Source organism: Pogona vitticeps, chromosome 5 (assembly GCF_051106095.1).
Source record: "Pogona vitticeps strain Pit_001003342236 chromosome 5, PviZW2.1, whole genome shotgun sequence".
Taxonomy (NCBI): domain Eukaryota; kingdom Metazoa; phylum Chordata; class Lepidosauria; order Squamata; family Agamidae; genus Pogona; species Pogona vitticeps.
This window is the reverse complement of record NC_135787.1, coordinates 151,239,530-151,259,509: the sequence shown is the minus strand read 5'-3', so window position 1 is coordinate 151,259,509 and position 19,980 is coordinate 151,239,530. Positions and strand designations below refer to the sequence as shown.

Genomic DNA, 19,980 nt, shown 5'->3' with positions numbered 1-19,980 from the left:
AGTTCCTGCATTTGTTTTTATGCCCTTTTTATATTTCTTCTTGCGTCTTAAAATTCACTTGCAACTAAATCATTAAATGTTACTTTTTGGGGGGCATTTCATTTTCTTGGAATTTAATTTTGTTTTCAGGGGTCATTGGATTTAAGTGTCTTAAATAAATAAATAAATAAATAAATAAATAAATAAATAAATAAATAAATAAATAAATAAATAAAGAAAGAAAGAAAGAAAGAAAGAAAGAAAGAAAGAAAGAAAGAAAGAAAGAAATCATCACAGCGGGGAGGGGGTTGATGATAACTTCCTCAATGGCTCAAGGAGGCGTTTCTTTCAAAAAGGTTAAGAACCACTGGTTTAAGTATTTAGCTGTGGAGCCAGAGATTGGGAATACAATTCCCTACTTTGCCTCCAGGGAGAAGAGCCAGCCTGTGTGGCCTTGGGCAAGCTGCACAGTTCCAGGGTGCCCCCAGAAGAAGGAAATAGTAACAACTTCTAAGTATTCTCTACCCGGAAAAAAAAATGGAAAGGGTCATCATAAATCAGAATTAACTTGATGGCATATTACTATTATTATTATTTTGTAGATTTCACTGGTTTTAATGTGTTTACTTTTATACAAATATATGACTGAAGGCAGGAATCATTTTAATTCAAATAGTTTCTCAAGGTACTGTCAAAATTATATTCCACATAAAAATAAAAGATTAATATTCTACATTCTAAAATGTTAATAAAAGTGCTATGAACCTAAGAGAGAACCAATTTGTGTTAATCTAATATTGACAGAAAGTAACAGACGACAGCATGTGCAAGGTATTTGTTATCAATCATTTATTACTGAAAACAAATTGGATTTTCTTATCTGGCACATAAACAATTATTTCTACAAAAAAAGGAAAGCCTACAAATCTTGATAATTTATACAAATAACATTTTTTTCCAAAAAATAAAAATTTAATTTAGTAAACTTGTGCTTTTAATTTTTTTAAGCACTGTCTGCAATATCCACCACAAATCCCTGAGCACAGACATTTTAAACTTACTCCAAAACTGAAAGTTATAAAGCCCAATGCTTTTAGTGAAAATGTATGGAGGAACATGGAGCAGTCTTCTTATTCATTTTAAAATTTTCACTTGCCATTTTCGAAATAAGCCAGTCAATACTACCATAACACTGTGAATTACTGTTGTGCAATGAATTTAAAAATTGATGAAAACAAAACACAAGAAGAAAGGCAGAAGCTAACAAAGCAGTGAAATATTACATTAAGACGTTGCAGCATAGTCTGTAGCTAGAATGAACATGTTTCAGCATGCTTCAGTTGTATATTTTAGGCTGCAATCCCATACATGCTTTAAAGGGGAGTAAAACCCATTGAATGCTATGGGACTTGACCTCTGAGTAAACATGCATATGATTGTATTTTAATTCACTCATAGAGGTTAAAACAGTATTTATTTTTTACAGAGAGTGGAAAAAATATTATGGCGTAAAATACCAGAAATAGTTTGTGTTTTAAATAGATTCAAGTTAACATATACTGTAACCTTTTGCACTGTAAAGGCTGAATTTTAAAATTTCATATTTTTAGTTCCTCCTATACTCCAAAATAATTTGGGTTGCAGCTTGGTCAACATCCAAAATGCACCAAACCAAGCAAGGTTAAAAATAATGTAAGAGGAGTATATAAGAGGGTGAAAATTAATGGATGGTACAAATAATGACCAATGATTGATGGGAAATGGTGCTTCTAATGTACAAAACAAGCTTTTTGACTATGAAGCATTGTGATATAAGTTGTGGTTACATCAGGAGCGATGCCCCAAGGTTCCTCAACATCTATACATTAAGAAAGCTGGTGTGTCTAAAAAGCACAGAATATATGTGTTCCCATTTATCTCTATGCACCAATACACATCTTACACATTTAAAAGTACAGTGTGAAAAGCAAACTATAAAGCTAGCAATAGTTGTGAAACACTAGCTAAGGATGACTTTTTAATTTTTTAAAAAATAGGGTTTTCCTCTTTGTTTTTGTTGCAGTTTTGTTGCAGTTGGAAAATAAAGAGGCTCAACAATGCATTAATCCAGAAATAAACAGGAATGGAACATACACTTTTGAATACAAGGCATTGTTTTTCAGTTCAAGGGATGCTGTATGACATAAGGCCAAGATGCAAAGAACCACATGACTAGCTGTGCATTTCTCTGATAGGAACATTGTCTCTCCTTACCCCATTGTAATGGAAATGCTTTCTGGTTCAGAGTTTTAATAGCAGTCTGTGATAAGCATTGAGAAAAGGGATTCTCCTGGATATTGGCAACCCCTTAGAAATCCCTAAGTAACTCTTTGGAACCTAGTCTATGTTTATGCTTGCTAATTTCAAATTGAATGCTGGAACAGAGGAAACTACCTTATTTTTAAAGAGCAATCTGCTAGTCCAATATAAGGAATTAGTAAAGAACTTGAAAGAGCACATAGTGAGGTCTTAACTTTTCATAAAATACATTTTTTTAAATCATAAGAATTATACCAATAGGTTGAAAATCTTAATTTTAAACAATGCTGCTGCTTTACTGACAGTAAGAAATTGAGCTGCAGCATTGGGTTAGATACTCTACCAATGTTTTTCTGTATGTAAAAATGGTAAATGTATGCAAAAATAATTGGCAAACACTGTCAGCCACATAATCCCTTTTGGTCTAACACCCTGTGAGTTCACGAGATGCTAAAAGCATTAAACCCTTCCAGTTTCTTGCTGCCTGTAGCAAAATGTTTCCATTCTCAGAAATGGCTGATGAAGCTTGTTGAACTAGCCATTCAAATACATGTGCACACCTCCTCAAATGGTTCCAATAACATGCAGCAGATCTGGAGGCAGAGATATAGTTAATATTTTAGCATTACATTTTAGCAGAAACAACAACCGTACATGGAGTAGCTGTGGAGCAGCTTCACTCTGCTGTACAACTGCCCTGTGCATGTTATGCTCTGCTATATCTTCAAGGATCCACACTACAGATAAATGCAACCATGATACAGTTATCTGCTTACTTTCTAATAATGCCTATATTAGATTTCCCTGTACTACATTATCTTTTATTTTCAACGTACTACCAACCAACACATGTTTGTCATTTATGCGCTTAATGAAAATGTGGTGCAAGTGGTCAAATTGTTCAGCTTTAATTCAAGAGATACATGCTAATGCAGGAAGCAGAAGAGTCTCCTCACTTTACATCTCTCCACTTCACCAGCTTGAATACTTTACTCCCAGCATGAGTCAGAACCCAGAAGTGTGTTGAGCTCATACGAACATGCCTGAAACAATGAAGCATGATTACATCAAGTATGGGAGAGAATAGTCAATTTTTCCTCATCAGTGAATATCCTTTTTTGTAAAAATTAAACTATTCCAACTTTAAACATGAACAAGGCTGACAACGTGGCCATCTACAAGCCTAGTTTAATTTTTCATGCTTGGGCACACCTTTGTTGTGTGTGATGCTACCTTACATGGTGCTGTTCACTGTCCTTGCTCATTTCACTTACAACTGCTAAACCTCAGCCAGGCAACAGGTTTCATGTTAATTTCACCAAACAATGTTTTCCACAAAATATGTATTTCTCCAGCAAATGGTGTCACATCTTTCCAATCTTTTTCCTATGGTTGTGCTTGTGCATAAACAGATAAGCAGCCCTAAGGGGTTAAACAATATTAAGACAAACTGCAAACACATTGGGTTTTAGTACACATTTTAATGAAGCACAGCCTCAGAAAATAACTTAAGCCAGTCTTGATCCTTTTATAAATCCCCATGTTGACTGGATGCATATTATTTAGGCCAGCATGATTTTCTATTAGAAACCACATGAAAATGAGCAATGAAAATATGACTAGGATGACCTGGTGAATAGGCTAAAAGGGCTTCTTTCAAGTGCTCCAGTTTCAAATCTATTTCACTTCTATGTTTGTGGCAGAAACCACCAAGTCCTTCATGAAGTTCCTAAGAGAGTTTCCACTTCCCTCTCATTGTCAAAATGTCACACCACAAAGCAGCCCTGGAGGTTCTTCTAGCAGCAATTACAACCTTGGATAACTGCAGTGCAGTTCAACAAGAGCACCGAACATAACAGCACCCTTGAAGTTGTCCTGGATTTCACTTTGTCCACAATTAGCCTCATCCCAAAAAAGTTTCAAGGATCATGATAGACCATGTCATGTTTTGGATGTCCTCAAGCCTTGTTTTTCCATAATGTTCCAGAGTTTGCGTAGATTTGACTGTGTGATGACATCATCTGGCTTAAATTGAAGAGCACGGAGATAGTTTGATTCAGCCTCTAAGAGTTTGCCGTTGAGGTGAAGAATTGCCCCCAGATTCATCAAGGCAGCTGGATACTGGGAGTGGAAAAGAAGAAAGGAAATGAGACATGATTTAGAGTTTATTTTCCACTTTCTTTCTTCTCACAGCCTTCACCCAAACCATGAAATTATTCCCTTGTGTTTCTACAGGATACATTCATGGAAACAATTTAGCAACTAGAACAAAACATACAGAGATAAGGAAGGAAGCGAATAGTGATTGTGCCTTGTGCGTCAGACACACAAAGCTGTAAGCTAATCATTACTAAGAATATTTCATAACTTAAGGGAATAATTAAGATCCTGTATTTAAATGATCAAAACCAAAACCAAAACCAACCAGCCAAACATACAAAAAACAAAACAAACAAACTAAAGGAGATTACCATCTTAAGCAACACATTACAATTAGTTTATGACTCCTTGCAAAAATAAAATGCTCGGTGAGAATCTAGAACAGCAAATTAATGATAGATACAAAATGGCTGAAATCGGGTTGCTCAGTGTTGTAAGCCACACCTAGAATTGGTCCACTGAATCAATGGAACTTACATAAGAGGTGACTCACCAAATCCTCACGGATTTAATGGGTCTAGTCTAGCTGTGACTTGCTACACCAAGCAACAGGATTTCAGCCATTGAAAGGTGGCAACAGCAAACAAATCTGGCATCTGAGCCCATAAATAGGAATAAGAGATATCCTGCCCATGTTGGAAGCCTATCGACAAATTGCAATATTGGCTGAAATTAAGTTGGTGTAACTTTACACCACACAGTGAGGATGATGTCATCAGTGAGTAACAGAAAATTTTAATTTAATTTAATTAAAAAATTCCTATCCATTGATGGCTGATGACATCATCCTCACTGTGCAGCATAAAGTTACACCAACTGAACTAAAATTGTACTGAAACAGCTGCCAAAGCTGGGACCAAGATATGTTTGTGTGTGCCTAGAGCTGAGTCTCTACAATATCATTGGCTCTTACATTTAAAAAGCCAATTCTAACTATTAATAACTGTGTGATATCAAGTAAATTCTGACTTACGACAACCCTTTCCAGGGTTTCCTAGGTGAAGGGTGCTCTGAAGTGGTTTACCATTGCCTTCTTTTGGGGGCATCCTAGAACTGTGCAGCTTGTCCAGGGCCACACAGGCTGGATTTTCTGGGATGTGTAGTGGGAAATTGAACTCCCAACCTTTGGCTCTTCAGCCAGAGACCTAACTCATTGAGCTATCCAGTTGCCCTAAAATATATATTTAGGAAATTTAATGACCTAGGTCAGTAATAATTACATCACCATATACTACTACTGATAATACTGTATATAGAACCTCCAGTATTTCCAGTGTGCAAATTTAGTGCCACTGTATCTATGACCAAACTTTGGATGAAATTTGGGATTCATACACTTATTTTACATTAATCAAGTTCTAATTGTACCTTCCTGTAAATGGCAAAGGAATTAGATTTTCTTGGGTAACAAACTTAAATAACTGCCATGAAAAATTAACCACCTGCTTTAATGCGGGCTAAAATTAGTTTACTCTACAGAGCACTTTGTAGGATCTTCCTCTGCATCCCCAATTAATTTCTGTGTAATGCACCGATTATGGGTTGGTATATAATTATACCAACCTAAACATGCATATATGCCCTCAAAAATAATACATTTTACACAGTCTTTATCTGTTTTCTGTTTATTGGACAATGTGGTGTAGAAAAGAAAAGAAATATTTATATGAAGCAAAGGTATTAATCTATTGCAAATAAAACCTGTGTATCATTGGGCATATATGACACAGGATCCCTGTTCAGATGTTGATTCTGTAATATAAACTGAAATTATGCCCCAACTCCTCAGTTTGATGTATTTAGAATCCTAAATCCCTATTATCTAGCATATATGAATTATTTTAGTATTGGCAACATGTCCTTTTCTCTAGTCAAACAATATAAATAAGGTGAACTAATGAACAAATTCATAAAATATCTTTTTTTCTGTACAGTACAAGAATGCTAACTCTTGAAACAAGCTTGCTTTTTTAAAAAATAAAGCATGTTACAGTATTTCATTTCAACTCCTGAAAACAGCTATATATCAAATAGAATGTAAACCTGTTTACATGGCTTCACAGATTATTTTTTGATGCTGCTTTCAGTCCACCCATGGTGACATTTGCAACATGTCCCCTCTATACTTATACCACATAAATCAGTTACTTGTGTTCAAGTGCAGTCCTGAAACTGATACAAAGAACACCCTGTGCAGTTTTCTGTCCCTTCACATATCGAGACACACTACATGAATAATTTGCAAAACAAGACAACATTGCAAAGCAGAAAACAAGAATGAACAAGGTACACTTCATTTGACACACAGATATGACAGTAAAAAGGGTTCAATAAAAGATGTGATTTCAGAAGAGTCGTAATAGTGTTCTGAAAATGCAGAAAAGGATAAGAGAAAAAAATAGAGCACATCTGGAATTAATAGCCAATTGGACAGAGTGAAAATCTCTTGCTGTGCTCTAATATAGAACTCTCCTTAGTGACAAATCACATTTCTTTTGTTTGGTGACATCAAAACATTGAATTTTCAGGTGATTTTTTTTCCCCAGGAGAACCAACTTTTAAATATCTTCGACTCTAAAAGAACTGCTGAGAAGGTGCAGTGCTGCAAGCTCTAGGGCACAATGCATGCAATTAGTAATCTTCTCCACCTTAACAACCTCTAAATGTCTTATAACTCCCATCATCTGCAACTCAGCTCACATCTGGCGGAAGCCATGAGAGGGAAAGAAAGTATGAACTATTTGCTGTGTTTTGCTCACACCTCACCCTAATCTTGGTAAAGTATTACAGATCATGGTAAAGTAGCCCCCAACCAGGAAAACTAAGTGAAAACAATCCAAGTATTCTGCCACTTCATAATGGGCTGTGACTCTCGGACTGAAAATGAGGAAAATTTCGCATATCTGAAAATTTCACTTTCCCTGAAAGAGTTAGGTATAAGGTAAGGCCACTAGTGAAGTTCTGTATTAAAAGCAAGATTACATGTCTGGTATTAAAAGAAATCTACCTTGTCCTTAAATGGCTGTCACTGTTAATTTGCCTCCCTGTTCGAACCACATATTGATATGTGATTTCATCACATGCTTCCCATGAGAGATTTGAAGCACAAATAATAATGTCATGTTTAATGTCACAAACAGAGCACAAGGTAAATTGTTTAGTGTATCTGAGTGCAGAGAATTTGCACCCTGGATGAAAATAAGCAGAAATGATTTAACATTTCATCTCATTGTGTCTTAAATATTTTCATATCTGAAGTCAAAATGACTGAAAATAACATCTCTTCTATAATATACTGTACAAACAACTGTTTCATGCTGATAATCCAGACATGATTTCAAGATTCTGTAAATACAAATAGCAAAGGAATACAAGACACTTGTTTGCTTATGCCAGTGCCATCATGCCATGATTCATGAAGCTTTGGCTACAATCTCAAGGCTTCTTCTTCAAACAGATTACGTTTGATCTAAAACAGCTAAAGAAACTTTTCAACATGTTAGTAGTGCTAGTCACCAGTTATCAGCCCAATGGTATGGGAATTATTACACAGTAGGGAAAAATGACCCTCTCATCACCTCCACATGAAAAGAAAGCCATAGCCTTCATCCATTTTCTTTTCAGAGACAAAGGCTTTACATCAAAAGAAGCCAGCTGGCAGTTCTATTAAACTTTTAATGGATGTATTTTATGGTCCTTCTGGGAATTACACCATTATTAGAGAATTCCCATGTAACCAATTGCTTAGCTTTGGAGATGTATGGTCTTATTCTAAAGATGTGCTACACCAGCAAAGAAGGTGCAATGATGATCATGGCACCAGTCTGACCATGGCATTTTACTACTGTCGCAAATGTGCCCCAAGTTAAATGTATTGACTTGGATGTCCTTTAGGGAATCAGATTGCAAGAAACACTGGCCTACAGAGGCAGTTTTAACTGCATTCTTTCTTCTTTTATGGACCAGGCTGTTTTCCCCTTGATCTGTTCTGCATTTCCACACACATGGTGATCTGCTCCCTCCACTTATTAATATTCTTAGTACTTATTTTTCTTTTCGGATTACATACAGCCACATCTTGCATTCTCTATTTCTTCCCATAAAACATGTTTCCTCTTCTTCCACGACACCCAATTTGATTTTTAAAAATTACAATCACCACAGCCTAGCCCTCATTATTCTTCTCCATTCCTCATTCCGGCTGGCTGTTAAGCTGTCTCCTGTAGTCTTCTTCAAAGCAAGCCTTGACTATTACGTTTGAAGGCAAGGCCTTGTCTTGGATCCCTGTCCCATTCTCCGTTTTGACCTATGATGGTTCTTAAAATAATTACCTCTATCAGCTGTATACTTGTAGGCAGTAACAGCTACACCACCATACATAAGAACAACCCATATGTATACAACACTCAACAGTTCTTTGTTGTTCGTTCATTTAGTCGTTTAGTCGTTTCCGACTCTTCGTGACCCCATGGACCAGAGCACGCCAGTCCCTCCTATCTTCCACTGCCTCCCAGAGTTGTGTCAAAATCATACTGGTTGCTTCGATGACACTGTCCAGCCATCTTATCCTCTGTCGTCCCCTTCTCCTCTTGCCTTCACATTTTCCCAACATCAAGGTCTTTTCCAAGGATTTTTCTCTTCTCATGAGATGGCCAAAGTATTGGAGCCTCAGCTTCAGGATCTGTCCTTCCAGTGAGCACTCAGGGTTGATTTCCTTTAGAATTGATAGGTTTGTTCTCCTTGCAGTCCAGGGGACTCTCAAGATCCTCCTCCAGCACCACAGTTCAAAAGCATCAATTCTTTGGTGGTCAGCTTTCTTTATGGTCCAGCTCTCACTTCATACGTCACTACAGGAAAAACCATAGCTTTGAATATTTTGCCAACTTTTTTTGGCAATGTGATGTCTCTGCTTTCTAAGATGCTGTCAAGGTTTGTCATAGCTTTCCTCTCAAGAAGCAGGTTGTTTTAATTTCGGGGCTGCTGTCTCCATCTGAAGTGATCATGGAGCCCAAGAAAGTAAAATCTGTCACTGCCTCCATATCTTCCCCTTCTATTTGCCAGGAGGTGATGGGACCAGTGGCCATGATCTTAGTTTTTTTTTTTTTTTGATGTTCAGCTTTAGACCATCTTTTGCACTCTCTTCTTTCACTCTCGTTACGAGGTTCTTTAATTCCTCCTCACTTTCTGCCATCAGAGTGGTATCATCTGCATATAGGAGGTTGATGATATTTCTTTCGGCAATCTTAATTCCGGTTTGGGATTCCTCCAGTCCTGCCTTTCGTATGATGTATTCTGCATATAAGTTAAATAAGCAGGGAGACAATATACAGCCTTGTCGTACTCCTTTCCCAATTTTGAACCAATCAGTTGTTCCATATCCAGTTCTAACTGTTGCTTCCTGTCCCATGTATAGGTTTCTCAGGAGATAGATAAGGTGGTCAGGCACTCCCATTTCTTTAAGGACTTGCCATAGTTTGCTGTGGTCCACACAGTCAAAGGCTTTTGCATAGTCAATGAAGCAGAAGTAGATGTTTTTCTGGAACTCTCTGGCTTTCTCCATAATCCAGCGCATATTGGCAATTTGGTTTCGGGTTCCTCTGCCCCTTCGGAATCCCGCTTGTACTTCTGGGAGTTCTCGGTCCACATACTGCTGAAGCCTACCTTGTAGGATTTTGCTAGCATGTGAAATGAGTGCAATTGTATGGCAGTTGGAGCATTCTTTCAGACTGCCCTTCTTTGGGATTGGGATGTAGACTGATCTTTTCCAATCCTCTGGCCACTGCTGAGTTTTCCAAACTTGCTGGCATATTGAGTGTAGCACCTTAACAGCATCATCTTTTAAGATTTTAAATAGTTCAACTGGAATGCCATCACCTCCACTAGCCTTGTTGTTAGCCAAGCTTTCTAAGGCCCACTTGACTTCACTCTCCAGGATGTCTAGCTCAAGGTCAGCAACCACATTATCTGGGTTGTCCAGGATATCCAAATCTTTCTGGTATAATTCCTCTGTGTATTCTTGCCACCTCTTCTTGATGTCTTCTGCTTCTGTTAGGTCCCTCCCATTTTTGTCCTTTATCATGTCCATCTTTGTTGAGCATATCACAAAAAATTGGTAGAAGGTTAAAGCCATTCATACCCATGGGTGTGTCTTTACAAGCTTTTTGGCCATGGGAGAAGACTTCATACACAATTTCAAGTTTGCCACGAGACATGAGACCTAACCCCTTTGTTTTTTCCCCATGGAGGATACAATATACAAGAACAATGATAAAAGGTCCATCAGGATTGCCAATGTTAAAAATTTAATACTAGCATAGCCTTGATTATAATGAGGTGCTATAGGCAAGGCCTATATATGTGAATGTACGCCTTACCTACTCAAAGACCATAAAATGCGTATCATTTTATACCTCTCTCACACCTTCTCCATTTGTTTCCTCTCCAACAAACAAAATGTCAGTTCAAGCATATATTTTTAAACAGATCTACTTTTGCTGGGTGATTCAATCAGCATGGTTTACCTCATTTGTACACACTTGCATACAAAGACATTGGTAATTTCTCTGAGGTCAAAGCACCTGACTGAAGTCCTATTGTTCCACATCAAGTATGCTCAGTCAAGTATTTGTTTTGGTTTTCTTTCGAAAGAACAAATAATTGTAAAGTCTTTGCTGCTGAATGGGATTTAATGCTCTGAGAAGCATGGTACCCAACATTTTCACTGTATCATATAGACAGTTTCTTCTCCTAAATATACAGAGCCACTGATCTTTATTTGGAGATTTCAGCTTGCTAATTGAAAACATGTACAGTGGCTTGATAAAGAGCAATGAAGTAATAAAAGAGAAAATGAACAAGATTTATCTGTGGACTGCATCACGAAGCATGAAAACTATTCACGGTGGCCCTGATTCATCTTGCTGATGACCACATTATAATGTGCTGTCAGGCCTTTTAATCCTCCTGTGGTGATGGCAAGAATTTTCACTTGAACTTTTATTACTGGTGTCACTGCTATACTGCAGTGTGCTATTTTCTAAAGCACTCAAAATGTCAACAGCTTCTTTTTTATTGCTAAAGAGAACTGTGCACAGCTGAACCATTTTGGAGGTGGCATTTATTTTTTGACAAACCCCCAAAGTGTTAGTTTCTGAGTTAGATGTGGACATGGAGATTGCCCTTGAGGCTCTCAGTGATGCTGCTTTAATAGCAGGAGCTGAGACCCACCAAACAATTAGGACACAGGAACACTGGGACAAAGTTCCAAAACTGCGCAGCAGGAAACCCCACAACAGGAGAAGCCTCTGAAGTTCACAACAGTGTCCTGGCTTGAGCTGCATATCACAGTCATAGCTCTGGGACAAATTCCTTTCAATGAGTTAAATAACAACAAAGAAAAACAAACAAATGGAGTGTATTTGTGATGCTCAAGAAACATACAATATCTACATATTTTGCACAGTTCTATACCTGACACTTTCTGAAAGAGAATACCTTTGACTGATTATGCCAGTCACTTCTTCTGAAACAGATTCATAAATGGAATAAAAATTGATCACACTGCGCATGACAAGTACTTCATAGCTTTTTTGAAAACCATACACATTGTACTCATGCTTTGTTCCTGTGTTGCCTTGAAGACTCAACTATTCACATACTTAGAGAAAACTAACAGTGGGAACAAACCTGGCACCCACAACCAGCATGTAAAATTAGGGGAAGAGAGGGTGCCTACCCCTGCAATTTCCTCTTGGAAAAACCCACAATAACCCTATTCCTGCCAAGTTTAACACTGGATAGGAAACAAGGAGCAACATCAATGGCTTTATTGCTCAGGTTACCAGCCCAATGCTGTCGATTTTGCTTTGCCGACTACAACTTCTCAGACAGAGATCTATCATGCCAACTGCTACCTAATTTTTTACCTGCAGGTGCTGTGGAGTTCACGTAGTGCCTTCTGTATGCAAAATGCATGGTCCTCTGAGTTGCAGAGAGTAAAGCTCAATTTTTTATCCTGCTAAAATTCTAGACCACTGTTTTTTCCCCACCAGAGCTCCAGATTTAATGGGAGCCCATCTCCCTGAATCTTCCTAGTTACTTACTGATAAAAGAAACATCCAGATGGCTGGGACTCAGTTTTCTTAAAAAGATGGGCGCCTGCCTCTGGTCCCATCACTAATGAGGAGAGTGGCACTGATAAAACAGATATTCATCTTGTCAGAGGTATGCAAATGATCCTACGCTTTTAAGGGTATGCTTGATCAAAGAAAGAAAGAAAGAAAGAAAGAAAGAAAGAAAGAAAGAAAGAAAGAAAGAAAGAAAGAAAGAAAGAAAGAAAGAAAGAAAGAAAGAAAGAAAGAAAGAAAGAAAGTCCATGCAGCTTGCATTTGTGTAAAATCCAAAAGGGGAACTTACTTCTCTGTGCACCCTTGCTGACTGAGAAAATTATCTAACTTCACATAGCGCAATATATTAATTCTTAGAAACTTCCTAACAGTTTCCTTAACTCTCCCATTTTAAAAAAGTAACATCAATGTTTAAATGCACTCAGGTTCATCCATACTAAAATGCAAGAAAAGCCACTTTTTCTTTTCTTACCCAAGCACATGGTAAGGTAGAAAATAAGCATTTGCCAGATTTTTTTAGATTGTTCAGAGCTTTGGCACACCATTTTCATAATGTGTAATAATGGACAGAAGAATCTCAGAACTGACTTCATACAAAAATAGCATTTAGGCTACAAGACTTTCAGATTATTGCACAATTCAGTCATTTAGCTTCTCTTCTGCTGAATTCCTTTTGTAACCTTATTTGAGGAACGTATGTACATTTCTGAGGGGAAATACCTTTAATATTCAAATATATTTAACTGGTGCACAATGTCTGCCACTTGCATTGGAACAAAGTACTTATATCTTATATATTGTGTAAAATATTGGCAACACAACACTCAGAACAATTAAGTAATACATGGAAGCCTGGAAATCCCTAAAGAATATCTGAGGTAAGTGGCTTGTGCAATGGCTACGCAATGAGAGCTTTGATACACATGGTAAAAAAAAGCTCTCCACAATTATTCCTTCAATCCATGTGTGAATGAAACTGCACATTTAAAAATATTATTTCAATATTACAGTAAAACTAGCTAAACATTCATATGAGCTATAATGTTTAAAATACGGAACATAAAATTAAAATTCTAACATATGTATTACTTATAATTTATAAGTAATATATATAACGTGCTTATAATTTAACTCCACTGGCTTTCTAGTCTAAGTATTTCCCCAATTATAAACCATTTAATTATTCAATAGGATTGTCCAACCGCAAGCTTATTCGTATCACTACATTTCTGGTTGGAGGAATCAAACTGCATTTTCCATGCCCAAGACTTACATTTCAATCATTTTCACACCTAGCAATCTGTTTGATTTATCAGACAGCAGCTGTTTCCTACTTAACGGCGGGATGAACACTGTGGCCCAAGTCAAGGGCAGCTTTTTAATATTTGTGATTTTTGAGATTTCAGTTATATAACTTGGCAACACAGATATACAACATGGAACTGAATCACCATATTGCAAATACAACCAGACACATGTTAAGCACAGCAACAGAATAATCATTTGCAATTGTATAGTGTCTCATTTTGCCTCTACATATACAAACACATTTCAAGTACAGTAATGATAATATTTCTGCCAGCCTAATGTTTTCATGTGCCCCATATAAAAAGCAAGGTACTGAGCCAGGAATCATAATCAAACCCTGCCTATATTTGTTTGTGAATGGGCTCATTCACACGCCACCAATGCGTTCAAACTGCACTTTGGTCTATCAAATTATTCCTATCAGTTACCAAGATGGTTTCACGCTTAGCATTAAATACTGCATTCCTTCCCAAGGGGCATTCTGTTGCTACTTCCTCCTGTGCATTTAAGAGGGGAAATGCGGTAGACACAAAGCTTTGTAATATGGCAGTGGTCAAAACTGACTGAGACATGGGGCCTAAAGAGAGCTATGCCACTCATGTGCTTTACGTTTGTTCCCTCACATTCTTGTTAGAGAACATTTTTTTTATCTGACTAGTTGTGATTTCTCAGAGGGCCTACGTCAACATTACCAGTAGCACAATGGAAATCTCTTCCCTCCCCTCTGCTCTGGAGGGTTTCCCTGTGCTCTGAATCAGGTTTTGGAAATGCATAGAGGAGAGTGAAGGCTCCAAGGGAAGGAAGAAGAGCTTTGACTTGGGCTCTGCCAATGAAAGCATTTCTGTCAGCAGAACCACCTTATTGAATATTGTTTTTGGTACATAGGGTCTAAGTTCCTTCATGAAGTTAAATGTGGGTGTTAAATAAGGTAAAGGTAAAGGTTCCCCTTGATGTTTAGTCCAGTCATGTCTGACTCTAGGGGGTGCTGGTCATCCCCATTTCCAAGCCATAGAGCCAGCATTTGTCCGAAGACAGTTTCCATGGTCACGTGGCGGGCGTGACTAGACACAGAACACTGTTACCTTCCCACCATGGTGGTACCTATTCATCTACTCCCATTTGCATGCTTTTGAACTGCTATGTTGGCAGGTGTGAAATAAGAGATTATTAATCAACAAATTTACATTCTGAAAAAGCCTTTCTTTCTTGGCACAGGCACCATTTAATCAACTATTACACAGGAACTGCAATGCAAATTCGCAACAGTCCTGAGCAGATACACCAGCTACATTTGCCAGAAACCAGGCTTCCAAAACAGACAGAAGAGCTACTGGACAGAATACTTGCCAAATACAACACTGGAACTTTTCAATGCCATTTGAAGTCTGTATATTTTATATGCAATTATAGTACATAGGTGGAGCTTTTTTGAACCAGTAACTAATTTCTTCTCCATGTAATAAGAACACATGGTGAGACTTGCAGTATCTGCATGTGGCTTTCCAATTATGTTTTCAATAGCAGCCCGTTTTTCATGTGCCCTTGCTCTGTTTAATGTAGTAATTATTTTTTAATTTGGCCAGCTGCCTAATACTAAAGCAGTGGGATCTGTTATGAAAAATTGTTGATGCACAGCAATACAAAAACTTAACTGTTTCACATCTGAAGCAAGAGCAGCAACACAAAAGAAAAGCAGTGACTTATAGCCTGGCCTCTAACTGTCAGGAAAAGCCGGTGGAAAAGCTGGCAATGGATACTTGAATGGATAATAATAAGACAGTAATTTTCCAGGATCAATATCTCTCAAATAAAAGGAGAGGAAAAGAGTTGGGTGAAAATGTGATTAGATCTGCTTTTTAATACATGTATATACTGTATAGAGAAACTTCCCAAAATGTACACATTTTTTCCATAAATGAAGCATAAGAAATCTAAGATTTAAAAAAATATACGTATAGGAAAAAAATTCCAAATGAGGAAATACTCTTTCCACTCAGAGTAAAGGTGGGAGATCCCATGGCTGAATGCTCTTCCGTTCACTGGAATAGCATTTCAGTGAATGGGATACCTCAGGTACCTACATCACGCAGGGAACTGACGTGTCAACCTCTCTTCCAGATGGCTCAAGGGAACCATTCATCGATTCACACCAAGATGACATTCCTGATCCCACCATTCTGTTGATACCTCAGCAGGTGTGATGAAATTAGCCAGGTGGTTGTTCACCCACAGTTATTGGATACTTGCTCTCTGCTACACAGATGTGCATTAAGGTTAAGCCACCTAGATTGGTCGTAATTGACCAGATAGGCGGGATATATATAAATAAATCAAGAAATCAAGAAATCAAGAAATAAATAAATAAAGAAGGAAGGAAGGAAGGAAGGAAGGAAGGAAGGAAGGAAGGAAGGTTGTGCCCATTTATTCCATTCCATTAACAAAACAAGTCTCCTCTGTTTTGCCTCTCATCCTGTAGCCCTTTATGTCCATTATTCCTAGGGTTGGAAATCTAAGTCCCAGCCTTCAGGGGGACATGATTTGTACCTGTGCGACAAAGTGTCTGTACCATACTTAGCCCTCATTCCTCAATGCCTGGGTGTTCTGTCTGTCTTCACTGGCCAGTCACCAGTGCAGTTCAGCTTTTGCATGTAAGGTGTTGCCATCATGGAACAACCTACTATTTGAAATGATACAACCTAGAAACTCGTTCATCTCCACATTTGCTGATAATAAGAGATGGACTTGAGAGTAGAAGCAGCTCACATAGTGCATTCCCATGCTTTGGGCAAAAAAATGATTTGGACCATGAATCCCAGAGAACATGAGAGGGAATGACCAAAAATGCTCCTTGATTTGTTTCATCCCCCATCAGGGTCTGTATTCTAAATGATCAAAGCAATTACATGCATTATCTAGGCATTTCAATAAGCTTTTAAAGCAGACATGCAGAGGGTCATGTTGTTAGTTTACTACAGTCTATCTGCTCTTTTTTGAAGCTAAAAACTCTCCACATTTCAGAAGGCTTAAAAAGGGGGGAAAAAAAACAATCTTATCCTAAATTACACTAGTAAACAAGCATGTTATCTGGGCTTGTGTAAATGAAAACCCTTGATCATCCCTCCTGATTGACTAATATATTAATGGAACTGTTTTCTTTAAATAATTTTAGGGTTTGAAAATTTTGCTGAATTCCTTTTAACTGAGTTCAGATGGTTTAATGTTTGAAATGTGAACACACTGCTGTGAATTCTATATTTCACTGCACTTTATTTCGATTAAATCAAGAGGTTCATTCAAAAGGCATGGACAATGACTCCAGAGAGAAAACAATGTAGGCAGTTCTGTGCCCACTGTGAAGTTGTGGTAGGCTTATAACTCACAGAAATTAAATGGAAAAAACAGTTATTCTGTTCCCCATTCAACATACAATTCCTAATCAAACATTCTTGCATAGTCACTTTATTTTAAAATTATTGCATCCTACCATCCCTTTAGCTATGTGTTGTAGTGGGTAGAGTGATGACCTAGGACTCAGAAGACTTGGGTTCAAATCTCTGCTCAACTCACTGGGCAAGCAGAACTGAGAAAACCACTTCTTAAATATCCAGCCTCACAGCAGAGAGATATGACTATACGTACTTCCAAGTATTCATCAGATTCATTCTCCTCTTCATGTCATAAAAAAGGTAAGAGGCCAAAGGTAGTTAGCTGGCTGTCTCCAAGAAGGACAAGACCAGTGATTAAAAATTTGGCAGTCCTCTCCTAATGTTGTATTTTCATTTGGTGGCATATTACCTGAAAGCCTCATAGCACCACCATGGACAGATCTGCCCTCCATGAATGTCTCTAATCCCTTTTTGAAAACCATCTGAGCTTCTGATCATTATGGAGCCTCTATCACTATGGGATTTTGTGGCATTAATCTCCTAAAGTAATACCAGGCATGTTTGTGGATTTCCTATGGTATGCATTTAGTATGTATCTAATCTATACAGTCATAACCATTTGATTTTACTTTATCCCCCATGGCTCCATTCTACAGATTCCTGAGTGTTGTAAGCTGATGAGACATATGGACTTCACTGACACAGCGATGGGCTCTAGTCTCCATGCTTATCTACAGCACATCACCAAACTGCTGACCCCAGGATTCTATAGGATGAATTAATGGCAGTTAAACCAGAATGAAATTGCTATGAATGGTTAATAATAAATTGTGTGAATAAGCATTTTCTTTTGTTTGTATGCCTTGAATCTCCTGCCAATCAATTTTACTGATTGACTCTGAATTCTAGTATTATGAGAGACTGAAACAAAAGGTCTTTCTATCCTCGCCCCAATATTTTAAAATCTGATAAACCTCTGTCATATATCTATTAAACAAATCTTGGCCTAAATCTTCATGTGTAGTTACGAAAACAGTGCAACTTTTGGAGGCAAATCGCCCCATGTTGAAAAATCACTGTTGTATACTGTTGTATACTCATTTGTATACTGAGTCACACAACTCAGTATGCAAGAGATAACATCTACAGTGAACTTAATGCAATTCACTTTCAAAAATTATGCCATTGGTGTTACACAAGTGTCACCAGGTAAGAGGACTTACCCTTTCCTACAGTAAAAGCTTTCACATACTATAGCTCTTATACAAAACAAACAAACAAACTAATTTAAAAAAATACTGCATCTGTTTTGGTAATAAAGAGAACAAGCACTAGGTGTTATGTGTCATATGATTAAACCAAGCATTACTTGTACTTAAGCCGCACAAAGTCAAAATGTGAAGGGAATTTCTGGAGTAAATATGCATTACTTTGATACTGTAGTTTTCTTAAAAAATTACAATCTTATACCCACATAGCTACATGCAGACAAAAGTGAACTCATCCCATGCAGAAAGGAGAAGGCCAAGAATAAGTTAATTTTAACCAGTTTTGTGTACAAAACACACCAAATTCAAATGCAACACATGGCATTGTGCTTGTCAATTTGATATCTCTTATGGCAGAACCATAAGAGACATAGTTCTATGTCCTCTTTATCCTAGGCACCTATATTTATATTTTGCCTTTCTTCTATAAAACAGCATACATGGTTTCATTTCATTTTGCCTTGCTCCCATTTTTAACCTCACAATAAACTACATGGCATACCAAGATGGGAGATAATTGGTTCAAGGTTATGTGGGGATTTGAACCTCTGTCTCCCACTTTGATACCACCACAAGGGGTTCCTTTACAAACTGTTGTATCTAAATTTTCATGGGGACTATTTATCTTCATGGCATTCTCACATTTTAAAGGATGGCAGCTCAGAAGAACATACTTTTCAGTTATTTAGACTGGTCATGAAAGAGAATGTATCATTGTTTACATAGACAGCACAGGAACACAGGATGGCAAGTTACACTCAGTTATACCACTTGTCCATCTAGGTTAATACTGTCTCCACTATCTGGCAAGGTTTCAAGCAGGGATCTTTCCCAACACTACAAAGGACAGTAGCTGGCAAATGAACCTGGGACTTGATGTATTAAAAGCACATGCTCTGCCATTGAGTTACTGCTCTTTACACATGATGTTCATCATTAGGAGGCACTAGATTGCATTTCTGATTAAAAGGTTATTAAAATAGCATAATATACTGTACTAGTAATATTTTCCAGAAGGCTGGGAAGAAAGTCAATTTTCATTGTTGAACAATTCCATATATGGCAGATAATTTTTGTTAGTGCACTGTAGCTTGAGTGTTTTACTGCTCAGATTTCTGAACAATCATTACAATGCACTGAAGGTACACTGGTCATTTAGATACTGGAAGCTTCAGGCTGCACATATTTTCTCTCTTCCAAGAAAGCTCTGAAGGAAAGGCCACATTTGTTTTGCCTAAAGGTACACCCAGGCCTCTAACTCCATCCCAGTTGCGGGTGTTTGAATGCAGGGGTTTGTTGTTACACTAAAACATTTAATCAAAGCTTTCTGAAGTGGTAGAGTAGAAACAGCTGTATTTGACAAGGTGCTGAATATATAGGGCTTAAAGCTGTCAAATAACTATAGTGCATAAGCAAGGCCAACAGAAGACCATGAAGGTCAAGGCTTGCAGGTCA

At 37.6% G+C, this 19,980-nt stretch overlaps 1 protein-coding gene across 2 annotated transcripts in view; it reads right to left on the bottom strand.

The window, feature by feature from the left end:
• Positions 1–813: 813 nt before the first annotated feature.
• TMTC2 (transmembrane O-mannosyltransferase targeting cadherins 2) overlaps positions 814–19,980 on the bottom strand; it is a 205,644-nt gene continuing 186,477 nt past the window's right edge. For both annotated transcript variants that reach the window (XM_020777798.3, XM_073000306.2), the window contains one exon: positions 814–4,398. In XM_020777798.3, coding sequence (XP_020633457.3) covers positions 4,219–4,398 — 180 coding nt within the window. In that variant the 3' untranslated portion in view covers positions 814–4,218. The remainder of the gene's footprint in view (positions 4,399–19,980) is intronic.